Below are 15,920 nucleotides of genomic sequence, written 5' to 3'. Positions count from 1 at the left end.
ATGTGCTGCTGTTTCCAGTGGCGCAGTGCCATGTATGGCTCACAGCAACATTTTGCTCAGGATTGTGAAGTTGTGTATTTTGGATGAATAAGTCATAGTGCCCTAGATAGAACTGAGTCTAGCAATGCAATTCTGACTCCTTTTTCTAGCCTCCATGGAGAAAAAGTAATGTCAACAAAACTTAAAAGGATCTCTGTTCTCTCATCTGATATAACTTTCAAGGTTTAACTGCTTTATATGCTCTGCTTTGTTAATAGCAGACATTGATAGCATTTTGAAAACTCTCTGCTGATGATTGCTAAATGTGTGTGTTGAGGGACCATCATAAAAATCTTGTAGGGCAGCACAAGTCCACTGTGAAGGAGGGGAAAAATAAAAAATGACATGTTCTGAATTTTACAGGGAAAAACTTATTAATGTCAGGCCTTGAACTGCAGCAAATATCAATGCTGCTGCAACCCAGTTAACACTTTAGAAACTGAAACTGAACATAAAGCCCAAGAGATTGAGGGCAGAAGCATTTTGCTTAACAAGTTAGATCTGAATTTTTCCCTGATGAATGAGAAATACACAATTTATGCTTTTTTCTATGCCTACAGAAATTCAGAGCAAACGTCAGGAAAGGAAGAGAAGAAGCACAGCAAATCCAGCCTACAGTGGACTCTTGGAAACAGAGGTACTTGATCATTCACTTCTCTTTTTCTTTTCTTTTTTTCTTTTTTTTTTTGCCACTGTGCTATTTCATGTCAATAAAATGTTTAAAAGTGCTTCTTATTACAGACGTAGATATGAATACAGAACCACAGATTCACTTGTAAAGGAATATTGATGTGAAGAAAAAAAAACCACACAGATTTTCATCTCAGTAACTAAGCAACAGATTTTCTCCCCATAACATCACTTGCTTCAGACTAGAACTCACATTGGTTTTAGTAAAGGCCGAAAGGACCAATTTTTTGTGGGATCTAATTACTCCTTTACCCATACAGATGGTCCTTTTAGTCATATTAGGAGAACAGAAGTGTTTTCAAACTTGCATTTTGTTTTTGAACTGAGAAATACAGATTTATTCAGCACATTAAAATTCCACCTTTAACATTTCACCACAGCTCGGGGTTACTATTTGAGCTTCCTGCAGAAATAAAACTGATTCACAGGCAGCTCTCCATTTAATTAAGATCCCTTTGTGTTCTAAGTTCTTAAAGCCTAAATAAAGTGATTTTTTTTGTATGTGGGTATCACCGATGTGAAATTTTTGGCATGCAAAAATTTCAGATTTCTGTGTTTGTTGGCAGACAGCAGATAGATAAGACTAAGAAGAAGCCTATCAGTGTAGTCAAGCTTCTTAGTGAATTGACTGTTCTTTTTTGAAAACATTGGACATTTTTATTCTTCAGAACATCTCTGGGAATTTGAATTATTCAGAACTCCTCAGTTTTTCTCCAGCCACCTCTTCATAGCAAATACTGATGTTCATACATCCAGTGTTCAACACAGTAGAAATTGTAGTCTTGCTAGCACTACATTTGTAGTGTCTTCTCTAAAACCTTTTTCTCTCAACAAGTTTATTAAGAAGTAGCAGTTTTGTGGTTGTATTCTGATCAGTGTTCAAGAGAAACTCATTTGTCTTGGAGCAGGGATAAAAGGGGTGATGGAAGAGGCCTGTTACACCCTTAGTTTTTACTTCTCATTGTATCTATTCTCAAAAGTTTATCCTGAGGTGAGACATAGCATGGAATAAAAAATGTCTGTGAAAGAGTCCTATAGCTGATCAGCTGTGTCCTCATTAGGAGCTATCATTAAATACTGACCATGGGGAATGCTGTTCAAGTAAAATGGAGGCAGATGGTTTTTCTCTGATCAATTAGCTGCTCAGATTGATTTGCTAATCAGTGAGTTGAGATATTTTGTGGCATTTCAGGCATTTTGGTGCAAATTAATTTACGTTTAGTCTACTGAATGATCTTTAATTCATGATTGTTTAAATTGGAATTGCATATAAATTAGACTATCTATTTGCCAACGCCCCTCAAAACGGCAGGAGCTCAGCCTCTATAGTGGTGATGTTGACTTTCTTGATTACAAAAGTGTGATCACAATTTTCAGTTGAATGGTGTGCATATCAATTTTTGAGGCTTTTTTTTTTTCCTAAAAATGTTTTTGAGACGTTGCTTTCCCACTGTCAACATCCAGGTGTTTTTTTTTTTTTTGGTTGATTGATTGGTTTGGTTTGTGTCTTTGCTGTTGTGTTTTGTTGTTGGTGTTGGTTTGGTTGGGTACTTTTTTTTTTTTTTTTTTTTTCATTGGAAAGGGCTGCGTTTCAGGCTGAATATTTTGACAAAAGAAACATTAATTTAGAATTCATTAACAGGCTGCCAGGCATCTGTGTATAAAAGAACAGTTTACTCACCACAGAATAAATCATTTATTAGCAAAAACCTTCTAATTTTCCTTCAAGCAGAGTATAACAACATCTAATGGTACTGTTTGCAGTCCTGCTGTACAAGGATGGTGTAGAGGAACAATTAGGTGCTATGTAGACTGTTAATGAAGCCCAAGTAGCTATTGACCAACAGCATTTACAATCTGATAAGCTGGTGATGGACTGCATTACATCTCTGTTAACATCTCAGTCATGTTTCCAGCAGGCTGTGTTTGCAAATTCAAAGTTCTTTGGTGACCTCAGTAGTTTAAAACAACGACCCACTCCTAAAGAACATACATATTAACTTCTGAAAGAGAAATATTTAACTTGGGCATTAATGCATTGCTTGCAAACAAAATATATTCCAGCTAACTGTGGGCAAGTGTCATAGAAAGTAGTGATGTGTTTCTGCAGCTGGGAAGTCCATCACCATTTCACCACCTGAAAATAAAGATGTCATCTCACAGCAACAATTTATTGTGCAGTTTTTCCTTTATAGACATTGTTTATTTGCTACTGTTGCTGTTGCCTTGAGCCTCTGCAACATAACCTGAAACACAATCTATAACATTTGCAATTTGCATTTCTCTTGTTAATAAAATCTAATGTACATGAAACTGCTCTATGAAGAAACTGTTAGAGAGGTAAATAAGGCAACCGTTTATATAGCTATGTTAGGGGTTAGCAGTGAATAATCTAAAACACTAAACTGGCTTTTGGATACTTTGTTGTGTATGAGAGCTCATAGAAATAATCTATATGTAACAGTAAGAGACAACTAGAGCACTTTTCAATAATGCTGTGGGTTTTTTTCCTATCCAGCGGAAACGTCTTGCATCAAATTTTTTGAATAACCCCTTGTTCCTTTCAACAAGAGGTAAGCATATTTTTAAGTGAATATACTACTATTCTAATTGCATGTTAAATATTTATTGGTAGGATTTCATATGAATTACTACTAGGATACTATAGGGTATTACTTTGTGTAAGAACCCTGAACTTTTTAGTGTCGAGTGAATATAGATGCTTTTCCTGCATAATAATAATAATAATAATAATAATAATAATGGATAAAGCTAAAGGTCAAAACTGTGTAGAAATGGATCCAAAGTCTCTGCAATCAATGGTAAATCTGGTCTTTAGCACTATAAGCACCATGCAGTGAGAGGACTGATTCAAGAAGATAGCACTGCCAGCCCCAAGTGCATAAAAAGGTGTATTGAAAATTGGATCTAAATTAATTGCTATTCTGGACTTTTCATTTGCTTCTTTTTCTCAGCTTTAAGAAACTGCTATCTACTTCTGAAAGCTAGAAATTTACCTTAACATTTGCCTTAAAAACAGTGGCCAAAACCCACAATTTTTCTCACTCTAAGAGCTGGGGCAATTAAACTAGATTTGATGGCCTTGAAGATGTCTACCAATCTTGTACTTATGAGAACTTCAGATGCTGAAAGTTTCATGGTAAAATCCTTGAGAATGATCAACTGAGAGGAGTCATTTGAGATGATAATTAGCTTATGTGAAGAAGCTAATTTCTGGAGAAATGTGCAACATGTAGAGAAGGCAAAGTATTGAGAGGTGGGAGATGAAACAAAGAGAACACACTGTACAATTTAATTCTTTAGATGAGGCCCAGATAGGATTTTAAAAGACAAAGCAAGAAGCTTGAGCTGCATGTCAAAAGAGGAGAGAAAGCCAGTGGAAACATTTTCGTATTTCCTTGCCCTTGTGTTGCCTTCATAACTTAAGTTTTACTGTGGTGCATTAAAGGTAAGGGACAGCAGGGTTTTTTTTTCTGATCCAATTATTATTTCAGAGCATTTACAGTAGTAATTTCAATTAGGTCTTCAATTAAGACATCTTTTCAGGGTTTCTTGGTATACCTGTCAAGTGTCATGTTTAGAACCACCTTTTTGGCCCTGCCTTGAATTCCTGCTCCATGAGATTACCAAATAAAATGCTATGGTGCTTCTCTATATCCAAAATGTAATGTTCTAGATGCTGACCATTGGCCTACTTACCATATGCCTCCAGTGCCTGGGGTCTCAGAGGATAAGAGAGGTTATTGTACAGTAAGCTGCCACAATGACATGCCTCTTAGCAGGACCCATACTCATGTGAGCCCAAGTTGAAAGAATGTTATCCCTGGCTCAGTTTTATTGTAAAATCAACATTATTATTTGTCTTATCTTGGCACTTGCTTTTCCCTTGTAAACACACATCTGGAGAGAGCGACAATGTTAGCACTGGGTGCCATTGTGCAAGATGAGATGTAAACTCTGATCTGAAGTCAGTCACTGTCCCCAGACAACTTGGAATTACAGAGGTGTAGGTGTCTGCCCATAGTGGACTGCTGCTTTCCCCTTCTGCTATAATAAAACACTCCTTTAGAACATTTGTCTTCAGTTTAATTGGACATATTTTAAAATGTCAAAAACTTTACATCAAAACTGAACTGAAAAGAAATAAACAAATGAAAAAAAATCCCTGTGAAGTACAGGAAACAACTGTCATTTCCAGAAATGCAGAAGAGAACAATTCTTGTAAATTTCCAGCGAAATGTCAATTAATCAAGATTCATTTATCTGAAAATGTCTTACCTGAAATGAGGTCGCATCCCCTGACATACATCATTTGTAGAAGAGACTCTTCAATTACCAAGCCCTTGTTTGTCTGAATAACATTTATGTCCCCTGAGTAATCATAGTGTCATATAACGAAGGATGTGTGTGTGTGTTTTTGCATATGTGTAGTGACATCTGCAGATTTTATGGAAGTCATTGCCAAAGGATGTGACAGTTGTTGGAAAAAGCTGACAAATTTATGGAAGAATCCGTCTAAGGTTGTTGAATATAAAGGTGAAGATGCAAACTCCAGTTTAAGGAAAGCCATAAACTGTTGTTAGTCTCTGGAGAAAAGCAATTTATGCTGTGCTTGTCCAGTTCCTGCACTCTACGTCTGGGCAGCAGCAACATGGGATGCTGTTAGCAAAGGCCCTTAAGGGTCTCTGTAGGCTAACTTAGGTGAAGCTGTTCTTTTGTTTTTATGTTCCTATTTTTACATATATGTGAGCACAGTGTGTATGTGTGTTCACCTGTACATGTACAGCTTCCAAGCTGCTTGGTACATGTGAGTGCACACAGGGGCAGGTGTGTTCCCAGCTGTGATCAGAGAGGAAGCTGAAGAAATTAAGGACAAAATTCTAGTTTGGCTGTCACCACATCAATCTGAAGAAAAGCCATCAGCTGCTTGTCACTGAAACACCACGGCAGTTCTCTAATGAGTCAGCAGCACAAATCACAAACCACTGCACTTCCCATAAAGCTATTAAAAATTTCTCAAATTTTATTTTTGGATTAAAGCATAATGAATTTCACAAATATTTTTTAATGAAAACTTGGCCTGTTTTCCAGTGAGCTCTGGTGGTTCTTTTTCCTATCAGGCTGTGAATACAATTCATCCAAAGGTCAAAAAATCACAGGGATTTGGGTGGAAGAAGAGTGGTGATAAAGAGCTGATGAAAACACAGAGCTCTCTCCCACAAGTGGCTGAGCATTTTGGCTGTGAATCAGCCGAGCACCTATATAGGTTTAACAGTAAGTCGGTAGCACCACCTCTGTTTCCTAAGATAAGCAACTGCATAAGTGCCTTGCTGGTGCATGGCCAGGCAGTTCATCACCCAGCAGGCTGAGGTTCTTAAGGAAGGCTTCCAGATTGATGACGTGTGGAGAAGAGTTCCACAGGAAACTTCTTGAAAATTTCAAGTAGACCCTGTTCTTCTCATACAATGGCATTTTAGTATCAGACCTTTGGGCACAGGGCTGCTATGATGTAAATTTCAGAACTACTTACTGGTGCTGAATTGTGACAATGCCCTGATCTCACGCATCTCAATTTAACTACAATCCTTTCCTTCCCATAGCTGACAACTAGCATTCATTTCAGCAATGTATTTCGCACTAATCTGTTCTCTGTCCTTTTTCCATATGCTAGCAAATGAGGATCCATTCTGGAAGGTAGGTGTAGCAAAATTTGTGTATTATAGGTGTATTTTTTCATCACTATGTAATTCAGTGCTTTCTTCTGATTGCTGTATTCTCCATCAAGGTACAGGATTGCAGTATTCTCTTTGCCTTTCATACTGTTTTTGTGAAACATTCCTCAGTTGACTAAATCTTTGAGCCTCTGAGTTAGAATTTCAGAGGCAGGATCTTGTGGGCTTGCATGAGCAAGACTGGAGTTTAATCCCTTTGTAGAATCCCCTCTGAGAAATTGCTAGTCCAGATTTGTGCTTTTAATGACCGTTTTAAGAAAAAATCAGTGACCATTATCTGTTGTATAGATTAAATCTCTCAATCTTGAGTTTGAACTTTTTGAGAAGATAATTTTAAAATGTTGGTATTTTGGAGAGCTGTTTTTTTGATAGGACTGATTTAGAATTCGGGATGTAAGTCTAACTAAAATTATCATGAAACATTATAAGGAATATCCCTAAAAATGAAAAAACTACGCTTTTGGAATTAACAAAGGTGCAATATTATTATTCTTCCTTCTGGAAAAGTACTAGGAAAAATTAGATTTTTTTATATAAAGATTCACAAACCACCAGAGTTTCAAAATCAGCCTCTCCTTTATTAAAATGCACTTAATTATACAAAGAGTAATTAACGTTGCTGCTACATTAGCATAGCAATTTACTACATGACATTGTAACTTTGTTGATGAGTCTTGTTCATGTTATATATTGCTTCAGACAAAGTGTTAATCAGTCTTGTTGGAGAAAGGTTGTCAGATTCTTAACGGAAAACAATTGAAAACAGGGAGAACAGAGGACTGGAGGAGCCCTCTAGAGGAGTTCACAAAAGAAGGGTACATAGGAAAAGGCTGTTCTCAAGCATACAATTATCCTAGCTGCTCTTCAAGGCAATGTGCATAAAACATGGAACTGTGCTTTTTCCCCAGAAACTTCTGCTTGCTTGCTTCCTTCTGTTTTGGACTTGAAGGACAAGTGAATCACACTTTGACCCATGCTTCAAAATAGAGCTACACGTGGTGATATATGAGTCAGATACGCATTATCAAGAACAAGAGAAATAATTCCTACACTGCAATCTGGCTATATTAGTTGATTCTCTGCTCTGTTTGATAATTTGATTCTTATTTTTTTCTGTTATAACGTGCTGCTGACTCATTTGTTTTTATTTGCTTTCATACACCATTATTTCTCTTGTCTTCTACAGTGGCCAAGGTGTTTCTGACAAATAGATATGTCTTTGAATGAGGCTGGCTGCTGTAGTAGTGTCTGTGAGTGCTGCCCACGGAGAAGCACCTGGTGGGCTGACTTGATCCAAGCCATTCTTGCTTTTCTCTTGCAGAATGAGATCCACCATGATGAATACTGCACTGCTTGCAAGCGTGGCGTTAACTTGCAACCCTGTGGCACATGTCCCAGGGCATATCACCTCAACTGCTTGGATCCACCCCTCAAAACTGCCCCCAAGGGGGTCTGGGTCTGTCCAAAGTGCCAACAAAAGGTAAGCTGCATTGAGCATAGCACACTAAGAAGAAAAAAGAAGAGAAATATCAAATTTGTGTACCACTAAGCTAAATTAACCTTCATCACTGTTTTGGGGACCAGATTTGAGAGAGTAATACTGAGAGTTTTAGTACAGTTTGCAGCATTTATTTCTGGTATTTTTGTTGTACCAGACTTAAAACATACATCGAGTGCCTAGACTCACCATAATTACATCTGCTGAGATTTGTCCTGGAGAAAGATTAGAAATATCTCTTCATTTTCTTTGTTTCTCTTTGTTACCAGAAAGCCAGCAACATGTGTGTTGCAAAACAAAAAATGTAAACATTATGGGTGAGGGAGACATTGCCAGAAGCAGAAGCTTCACCAGTAGATCTGAAAGCTATAAGGAGACCACATCATGTTCTTTAAATCATGTTTATTATATGATATTTATTGATCATAGCTATGATCAGAAGTGCTAATTTATCTAATTGCTGTGAATAATGCTGATTGCAAGAAAAGTAAAATAATTACTAAAAAAGTACAGTGTCACTAAATTGTAGAGTGGAGGCTTAGATTTTGTGCCTTAGATTTCTTTCTGTTTTGCACGGGGATTACTGTTTGTTACTCTTTGAAAATATTGAGGGGAAATTCTAGCATGAAGCTGTAGAGAACAGAGCAGTCCTGTCTTAGGTCTACACAGTCATGTTTTCATGTAAGCCCCCAAACTCTCCCACAGTACTCCTGACAGCATGAAGGTCTGCTGATCAGGGGCTGAGAAATGTTTTCTGGTCATGGCAACAAGAAGCAGAGGCTTTGTTACTCTCTTCAGTACTGGCTGATCAGTTTAGGGATATGAAAGCAGTAAGGCCCAAAGGAGATTGCTACACAAGTTACTACCTCATTAATTTTCATCTTGTGAATTCTGAGATAGAAACTTTTGAGCTGGTCCTGCAGACCTGTGAGGCTGAAGGAAGAAAAATATTAATGTGTGCTTTTGTGAAGTTCTAACTTTTTGTTGTTTCCTGGGCTTACAGGTGTTAAAGAAGGATGACAATGTGCCATGGACTGGAACTCTAGCTATTGTTCACTCCTATGTCACTCACAAAACAGGTGGGAATTGACATGGCTTTTGAGAAGGGATTCTCTCTGCTCATGATGGTCGATACCATTTGAATCCTTCACGGCACTGATATTAAAGCAGTGTTGCAACGTGACGAGTTATCAAAGCACCATAAGGAGCTGTGGCTGAGAACAGCAGGTGGCTTTCTCTTGCCTTCTCTGTCTCTGCTCCTTCTCTATCTACTCTGACGAATCTGAGATCAATCTCTGAGGAATTTCACTCAGTGAAATTTCACTCAGGCTGTCATGAAAGTGGTGACTTCCTGGTAAAAGAAAATGGTATTTTGAGGCACAATTATATCAGGCTAGGAGGCAGAAAGACACGATTAGGCTAGGGAGGGACATACAGCTTGGGTCTGAAGCACATTGCAAGACTAATATCTCAGATATTGTAGTAATATCAGTCTCTAATGATGTTGGTTTATTTGGTATCAAAGTCATTTGTATCAAATAATGTATGTACATTGATGATTACTCAATTTATTTCTTGTTGCACTCCTACAATGGGCTGTTTAGGGCATTACAGTGTATCTGGGAGGAGCTTTGCAGAAGTCTGGTACTGTTATGGTCTGTGCTTTTCACCCAGAGTCAATGAACCTGAGCCATTACAGGTGGCTGACCCGTTCCTAAATATCTTTCACCTTTTTCTTGGAGACTTCACGGTCATATGTGGTCCAGTCATTAATTCTAGCACATTGTAGCTTTTTGGATAGTCCTGTGTGCTAGCCTTTGATACAAATGCATCCATGCAAACAGAAACTCCGGGTTTATTCAGCTGTATCTGCAAGACGAAAGGCTACTGATATCAGAAACTTGCCTTTCAAAATACATGCTTGGTATTGTCAAGCACACAGTTTTGCTATATTACCTTTTCTTACTTGTACATCCTTAATGTTATTGTTCCAGTCAAAGAAGAAGAGAAACGAAAGTTATTAAAGAGAAGCAGCGAGCTGAAGAGTGAGCACAGACAGTTAGAAGAAAAAGATCGACTTCTCAACAATGCAGTGAAGGTAGGACTCCTGACTGGGGACTCAGTCTCCTGCCGAGATGTTTATAAAGACTTTATGGTTGAAAAACTGATAATCTCTGGCTAGAAGATTATTTATACTCCCAAGCTACAAAAGTTCAACTGTGTTTGTTGTTCTGTCTGAGGAAAAACATGGACCTCCTTTATGTGCAAAAGCAAGCTCCTTGGGCAACCTGAGGAGAAAAAATCACCAGTGACTGAATTCCCATTGTAGACATAAAACACAGAATAGGTGTACCTGTCTTCCTTTTGGTGCTCTACACAGCTCTGATCTGTCTGATGACAATAAGATATTTCCATCCTCCAGATGGAAAAAGATCAGTGTGTGCTCCAGTGGTAGCTGCTCCAAAACTCCCGAGATCAGGTAGAAGTAGCAATCTTTATTTGCCTTTGAGGTTGAATGGTGTAACAACCTCTCCATGAGTGAAAATGGACTCACAACCATTTTCTCTGTGATTTCCTTTCAAACTTAATGTTGGCTGGTGATATCTCCCATATGTACTATGCTATGAGGGCCAGTGTCTGGCAGTAATGACAGGCCTAATCCCTGTCCTCCATAGATGAAGGAGCTTATTTGGTACTAGCTGACCTCATGCCCACTCTTAAGGGGAAACTGTTTGTTTGTGTGGCAGCTCAATAAATATTTGAAACTTCTTTACTCTGGAAGAATCAAAGTGGCAGCTGCAGGAGTGACTGGTCACTGCTTGTTTTACCACTGCAGTTATCCAGAGAAAGCGTGCTAAAATATTTATTACATTTAAAATAGAATGGAAAGGAAAGCAATAACTTATTAAAAGACATCACAGTGGGGGATATTCTCTTTAAGTGTGCACAGCCATCATCAGCACAAATGGAAACAAACGTGTATGAAGAAATATCTTCAGTGGTTAGGAGAACTGCAGTGGCATGAGGTGTTCATACAAAGAAAGGCATTTGGAATGGATTCAATTACTGGGTTTATGTCAGTACTGTCAAAGTCAAAAAATTTCTACATAAGCAGAACTGGGTTCTTTCAGTGGGAAAGAACCTTTTTTAAATAGTAAAAACAGCTGATGATTATATTTACTGGAGATATGTCCACTTGAAAGGAGAAAAACAATTAAAGTTGTTCCAGAGCAGAGTAATTAATTCCTGACATTTTCCTTGGCAGAGATTTATATTAAAGACAGAAGTTGTAAACATAGCTTAGGTGAAATGCTTTTATTTGTACAAAGCAGAATGTGGTGTATCTTTCACCTGAGATTTCATTTATCTAACCCAATCACTGAGCAGCTCTGCACAGTGTCTTTTTGAACAACTTGACTTTCAGGTGAGCATTTCTCACTTTCCCTGAGCTGTAGGCTCCCACGTTCCAGGTAGCCAAAGAAAAGGAGTATGCAGATAAGTCACAGCCAGGTCAAGACCAATGGGAGAAGGAAACCAGGAGGTGTCAGATGTGAGAGGCCATCCCCTTCCACCTAGCAGACAGACTCAGGTGTCTGGTCAATCACTTAGTCCCTCGCAGGACAGATGATGTGCAGCAGATGAGATAGCAGCTGCAGCAGTACAGAACTGGAGAGAGAATGGATTCTTCCTTACTGCCTCTTGGAGATTCAAAATGCTTTTGTTTAGCACCTACTCTCGTTCTCATTTTCATGTAGGTTTGCATGAAATGTTTCAAGTGATGGTGGGGTACAGTTTGGTCATCCTGAAGGTAAAATAATTTCTTGTGACTGTTGTGGTACAATGGTAGGGTCTTAGATTAGGTTTTCTGCCAAAATATTGACATAATGTTTGAAGAGAACAACTTATCTTCACAGTACTGGCTCCTTAATATCTGGGAAGGGGCCAAATGCATGGGGCCAGGCTCTTTTTGGTAGTGCCCAATGACAATGAGCACAAACTGGAACACAGGAAGTTCCATATGAACATGAAGGAAAACTTCTTTACTTTGAGGGTGACAGAGCACTGGAACAGGCTGCCCAGAGAGGTTGTGGAGTTTCCTTCTTTGAAGATATTCAAAACCCAACTGGACATTTCCTGTGTAACCTGCTGCAGGGAACCAACTTTAGCAGGGGGTTGAACTTGGTGATCTCCAGTTGGCCCTTCCAACCCCTTTGACTCTATTTCTGTGAATCCTGTGCCAATTACATCTCTGAATGCAGGAAGCTTGTTACAGGGTGCAGTCAGAAATGTTCTCTGAATGCACGTGGACATGGGCGAAGGCTGCTACCTCAGACAGCTGCCGCTATGGCTGCGGTGTGTGTGATTGCCCTGTTCATTTTGCTTTTGCCATCCTCACAGGAGAATATAACTTCATTTGAGGAGAACATGCTCTCAAGACACAAAAGGATGTTTTGAGAGATGTTTGACACCAATCTGAATGCATTCTCAGCCTTCCCTTCTCTCTCTTTGTTTGACAGAAATGCTTAGAGCTAAAAAGCAGCCTGTTAGCCCAGCAGAAGGGGACTCAGTCATCGCTGGAACGTCTCCGAACCCTCATTAGACTGATACAAAACGAGCAGATGATTCAGGTTACCATGACGACCACCACCACCTCGTCCCTGCTCACCATGCCCTGGATCAAGCCCTCCTCGGCCTCCGCCGCCATGCACCAGGCCTTGCAACACTCGCAGGGCCACAACTGACCGGGCCGCCACAGGACAGCCATGGAAGGGGGACAGACTTTGCACCCGGGCACGAGGAGAAAGGGGACAGACACAGAAGGAAAGAGCGGTCTCGGGGTTTATATGCATTGGAACTTGCAGGCCCATCGGTCCCACTTGTAGTCCCTGTGGCGGCAGCTTCCCAGGGAGCGCAGCGCACTGCAGCGTTGTTTGCCGAGACCTTCAGTGCTTATGAGATTTTTTTTGTTATGTTGGCCTTAATGTACTTATGGCAGGATGAGCAGGAAGAGCATGGCCGATAGACAGGAAGTGGAAATATCCTTTTAGTGGGGAGCAGGCGGTTTTGCAGTTCTGCTTTAAGGGGGGAAATTAAAATGCAAAGAGTTAGTGAGCTAGTGGGTATGTAGTTGGGCTGAGAGCTGTTTGTGGGAGGGAAAACGGTGACGTCAAAGGAAACTGAGCTACTTAGGACCTGACATGGATTCTTTATCAGAGGAACAAGGTCGGCCCTGTTGACTCGGGTGAGCTGAAGCTGGGGCCACTTTGACCAGAACGGACACTCACAGAGCCTTCGAAACAAAAGATCCTTTTTTTCAGTATTATTAAAGTTGAGAATTGCAGATATTTAAATAAAGAAACTGTATGAAGTTAGCATTTCTAGTAAAATATTGAAGTATTTTCATGCTGATGCTTCTGTATATGCGTTCCGAAGTATTTAAAGAAGTATGACTGTAAAACTCCTTACTTTTTTGCAGGTCCTTTTTACTTATTTTGCTATTGGTGTATTTTTCTCATGGAGTTTTTGTGCAAGATTTAGCATAAACCATAATAGTGGATATCTTTGGCAGATTGGGTTTCGTTTTTTAAACAGATTGTTTTGGGGTATTTTGTTAGTATTTGATTTTTTTTTTTTTAATTTTAAAAAAGCAAATAAATATTCTGCTTTTTGTTTCTTACCAGTACAGATAAAATGCCAAAAAGATAACTTCACATTTTTGTACTGCGTTTTTATTGTTAAAAATATGGTTTTTTTTATTATTATTATTATTTTCTTTTTTGCTTGTGGAACTATCTGCCAAAATGGTACAGGAAAAAAAAAAAAAACTGCCTCATGGGGTTGTTTCTCGTACTGAATAATATCAAGAGCTTTGGGGGAGGGACGGGCTGTGGCAAATTATAAGAGTTTGTTGGTTGTTTTTTTTCCTCTTTTTTTGGAAACTTGACTCCTATTTAAGGTTCTGTTGGCTCTTAGCACACTGGGAAGTGCGTGGTTGGCCTGGCAAGTCCTCGCACACCTGCTGTTTCACCTGTAGTCTTCCTGACCCCACGGGTCCACCCGTCTTCCCCAGCCTCGTGCTGGGTGGGGAGTGAAACGGGCACCCGGTTGTCTCAGCATCACCCCCACCAGCTGCCATCGCCTCTGTTGCTTATGAGTTCTTCATCAATTAGTGCAACAGGTACTTGAGGAAAGCAGGAAGCCACCAGAGCACGGCACAAGGCTAGTCTCTCACATCAGCATATCACATGGTGCCGAATATCTTTTTTATTTTTAGAAAAACAAAACAAAACACACACACACACAAAAAAAAACCCACACGCGAGGGACTGGCTTTTTCCATCGCCCATCACTAGGCAGCACATGGTCCCTTCAACCATTTTCACAACTCCGGGAGAAACTGTGCAGTACTATACAAATCTATTTTAATACACAACACTCGGTTGAACAAGATTTTTATATTCTTTTATCGATGAACAAAGTGAACTAAGTAAAACACAATTGTTATACATTGGTTATTGTATGCCTATTATGCATTCTAACGTGGCTTGCAATGTAAATGTTTTCAGGTTTAATGATTTTTTTTTTTTCCTTCTCAGACAAATTAAAAAAATGAAAAGCGTGAAAGGTTGAGTATGTGAAGAATTTCTGAAGAAGTGTCTTGGACTGTTAAAAGTAGTTATTTTGAAAAGGGGACTGTCCAGTGGATAGTGTGCATAGAAAAAAAGTGTTTGTCTTAAATATGCCAATGTAGTTTTACTTCTTTATGATGCATTAAACTTGATTGACAATTTAATAGTCAATGATGTGCTATTCATTGCTGATTTTCCCGTCCTTCTCCCCTCCCTGGTGTATGTGGCAGGCAGCACAGCCATTGTTCCTTGCAGGCTGCTGGAAGGAGACGTGCTGTGGAACAAGGGCATGTCATAGCTCTAATGGCAGTTGGCAGCTTTGGGCTTAGACCTGTGCTTTCAGAGCAAATGCTCAGATGAGAGAAACAAACCCACTCTGCCAAGCCATTTCTGAATCCCTGTGTAAATACAGTAATTAAAGAATGATAGATTAGATCCTTTGCAAGAGTTGTCTGGCATCTGGCAGATGAAAGGGGCAGAATTTCAACAGAACAAACAAAATTAAAGGAAGCCAATGTCAAAGTCCCATGAAACCCACCATGGTGGATAATGCTTACACAGAGCAGCAGGCACAGCAATGACACTTGCACCTGTTGGGTAGGGTTGGGTTTTGAATAGGAAATTGTCATCATCGTCATCCTGCCACCATCTTAACCCATAAACTTTGCGCTGTGCTATAGGACAGGAGCCAATTACAAAGCTCTGCATGTTGCCATAATAATTAATACAGTTGCAAAGACTTGTAGGCCAATGCCAGCCTTTAATGTTCAAGAGTAATTTAAATTAAGGTTTTGGGAGAGATTTGTGCAAGATAGCTGTATGCTCCTTGCTGTGGCCCTGGGCTCCAGCTTTGACAAGAATTAGGAGCTGTGTGGTTTCTGCTCTCTCCTTCCGAGTACAGGTTATTTCTGAAGATGCACAAGATACTTCAAAGCTTCAGAACTCTTTATTTTAACATGACAGACTGTTTTCAGTGCATGGGACCTTTTCACGTGCCATTAGTTATTCTGCAGAGGAGCTGCTCTGCAAATAGCTGTTGGAATGAAACTTGTTGCTGAGCTTGTCACTTTTATATTTGCACCTCTTCAAATGTAATTTTGCCCACTCTTCCTTCTCTCACTGCTGCCCTTTTGTCAGAAATGAGAGGAAAAGGAACTCTTGGGAAGCAGCACAGAGCAGTGCTAGTCCTTTCTGGAGAGCAGAATGATGAGCACCAGCAATTTTAGGCCATGCCAGGATGTCTTCAGGCTTTGTCATTGCAGGAGAAGCCGCTGTACACCTGGATGCCCCAAGCCTCCCAAAATTATGGGG

General features: G+C 39.6%; 1 protein-coding gene across 1 annotated transcript in view; it reads left to right on the top strand.

Annotated features, from left to right (window-relative positions):
* The window catches only part of PHF21B (PHD finger protein 21B), a 68,468-nt gene extending 53,348 nt beyond the window's left edge, over window positions 1-15,120 (top strand). Inside the window, exons 6-12 of the mRNA XM_031597236.2 lie at window positions 600-676; window positions 3,248-3,302; window positions 6,422-6,444; window positions 7,804-7,962; window positions 8,984-9,059; window positions 9,975-10,078; window positions 12,498-15,120. Coding sequence (XP_031453096.2) covers window positions 600-676; window positions 3,248-3,302; window positions 6,422-6,444; window positions 7,804-7,962; window positions 8,984-9,059; window positions 9,975-10,078; window positions 12,498-12,722 — 719 coding nt within the window. The 3' untranslated portion in view covers window positions 12,723-15,120. The remainder of the gene's footprint in view (window positions 1-599; window positions 677-3,247; window positions 3,303-6,421; window positions 6,445-7,803; window positions 7,963-8,983; window positions 9,060-9,974; window positions 10,079-12,497) is intronic.
* The last annotated feature ends 800 nt before the right edge of the window (window positions 15,121-15,920 follow it).

This window comes from Phasianus colchicus, chromosome 1 (genome assembly GCF_987193195.1).
Source record: "Phasianus colchicus chromosome 1, bPhaCol1.hap1.1, whole genome shotgun sequence".
Lineage (NCBI taxonomy): Eukaryota > Metazoa > Chordata > Aves > Galliformes > Phasianidae > Phasianus > Phasianus colchicus.
This window is presented reverse-complemented; position numbering and strand designations above follow the sequence as displayed.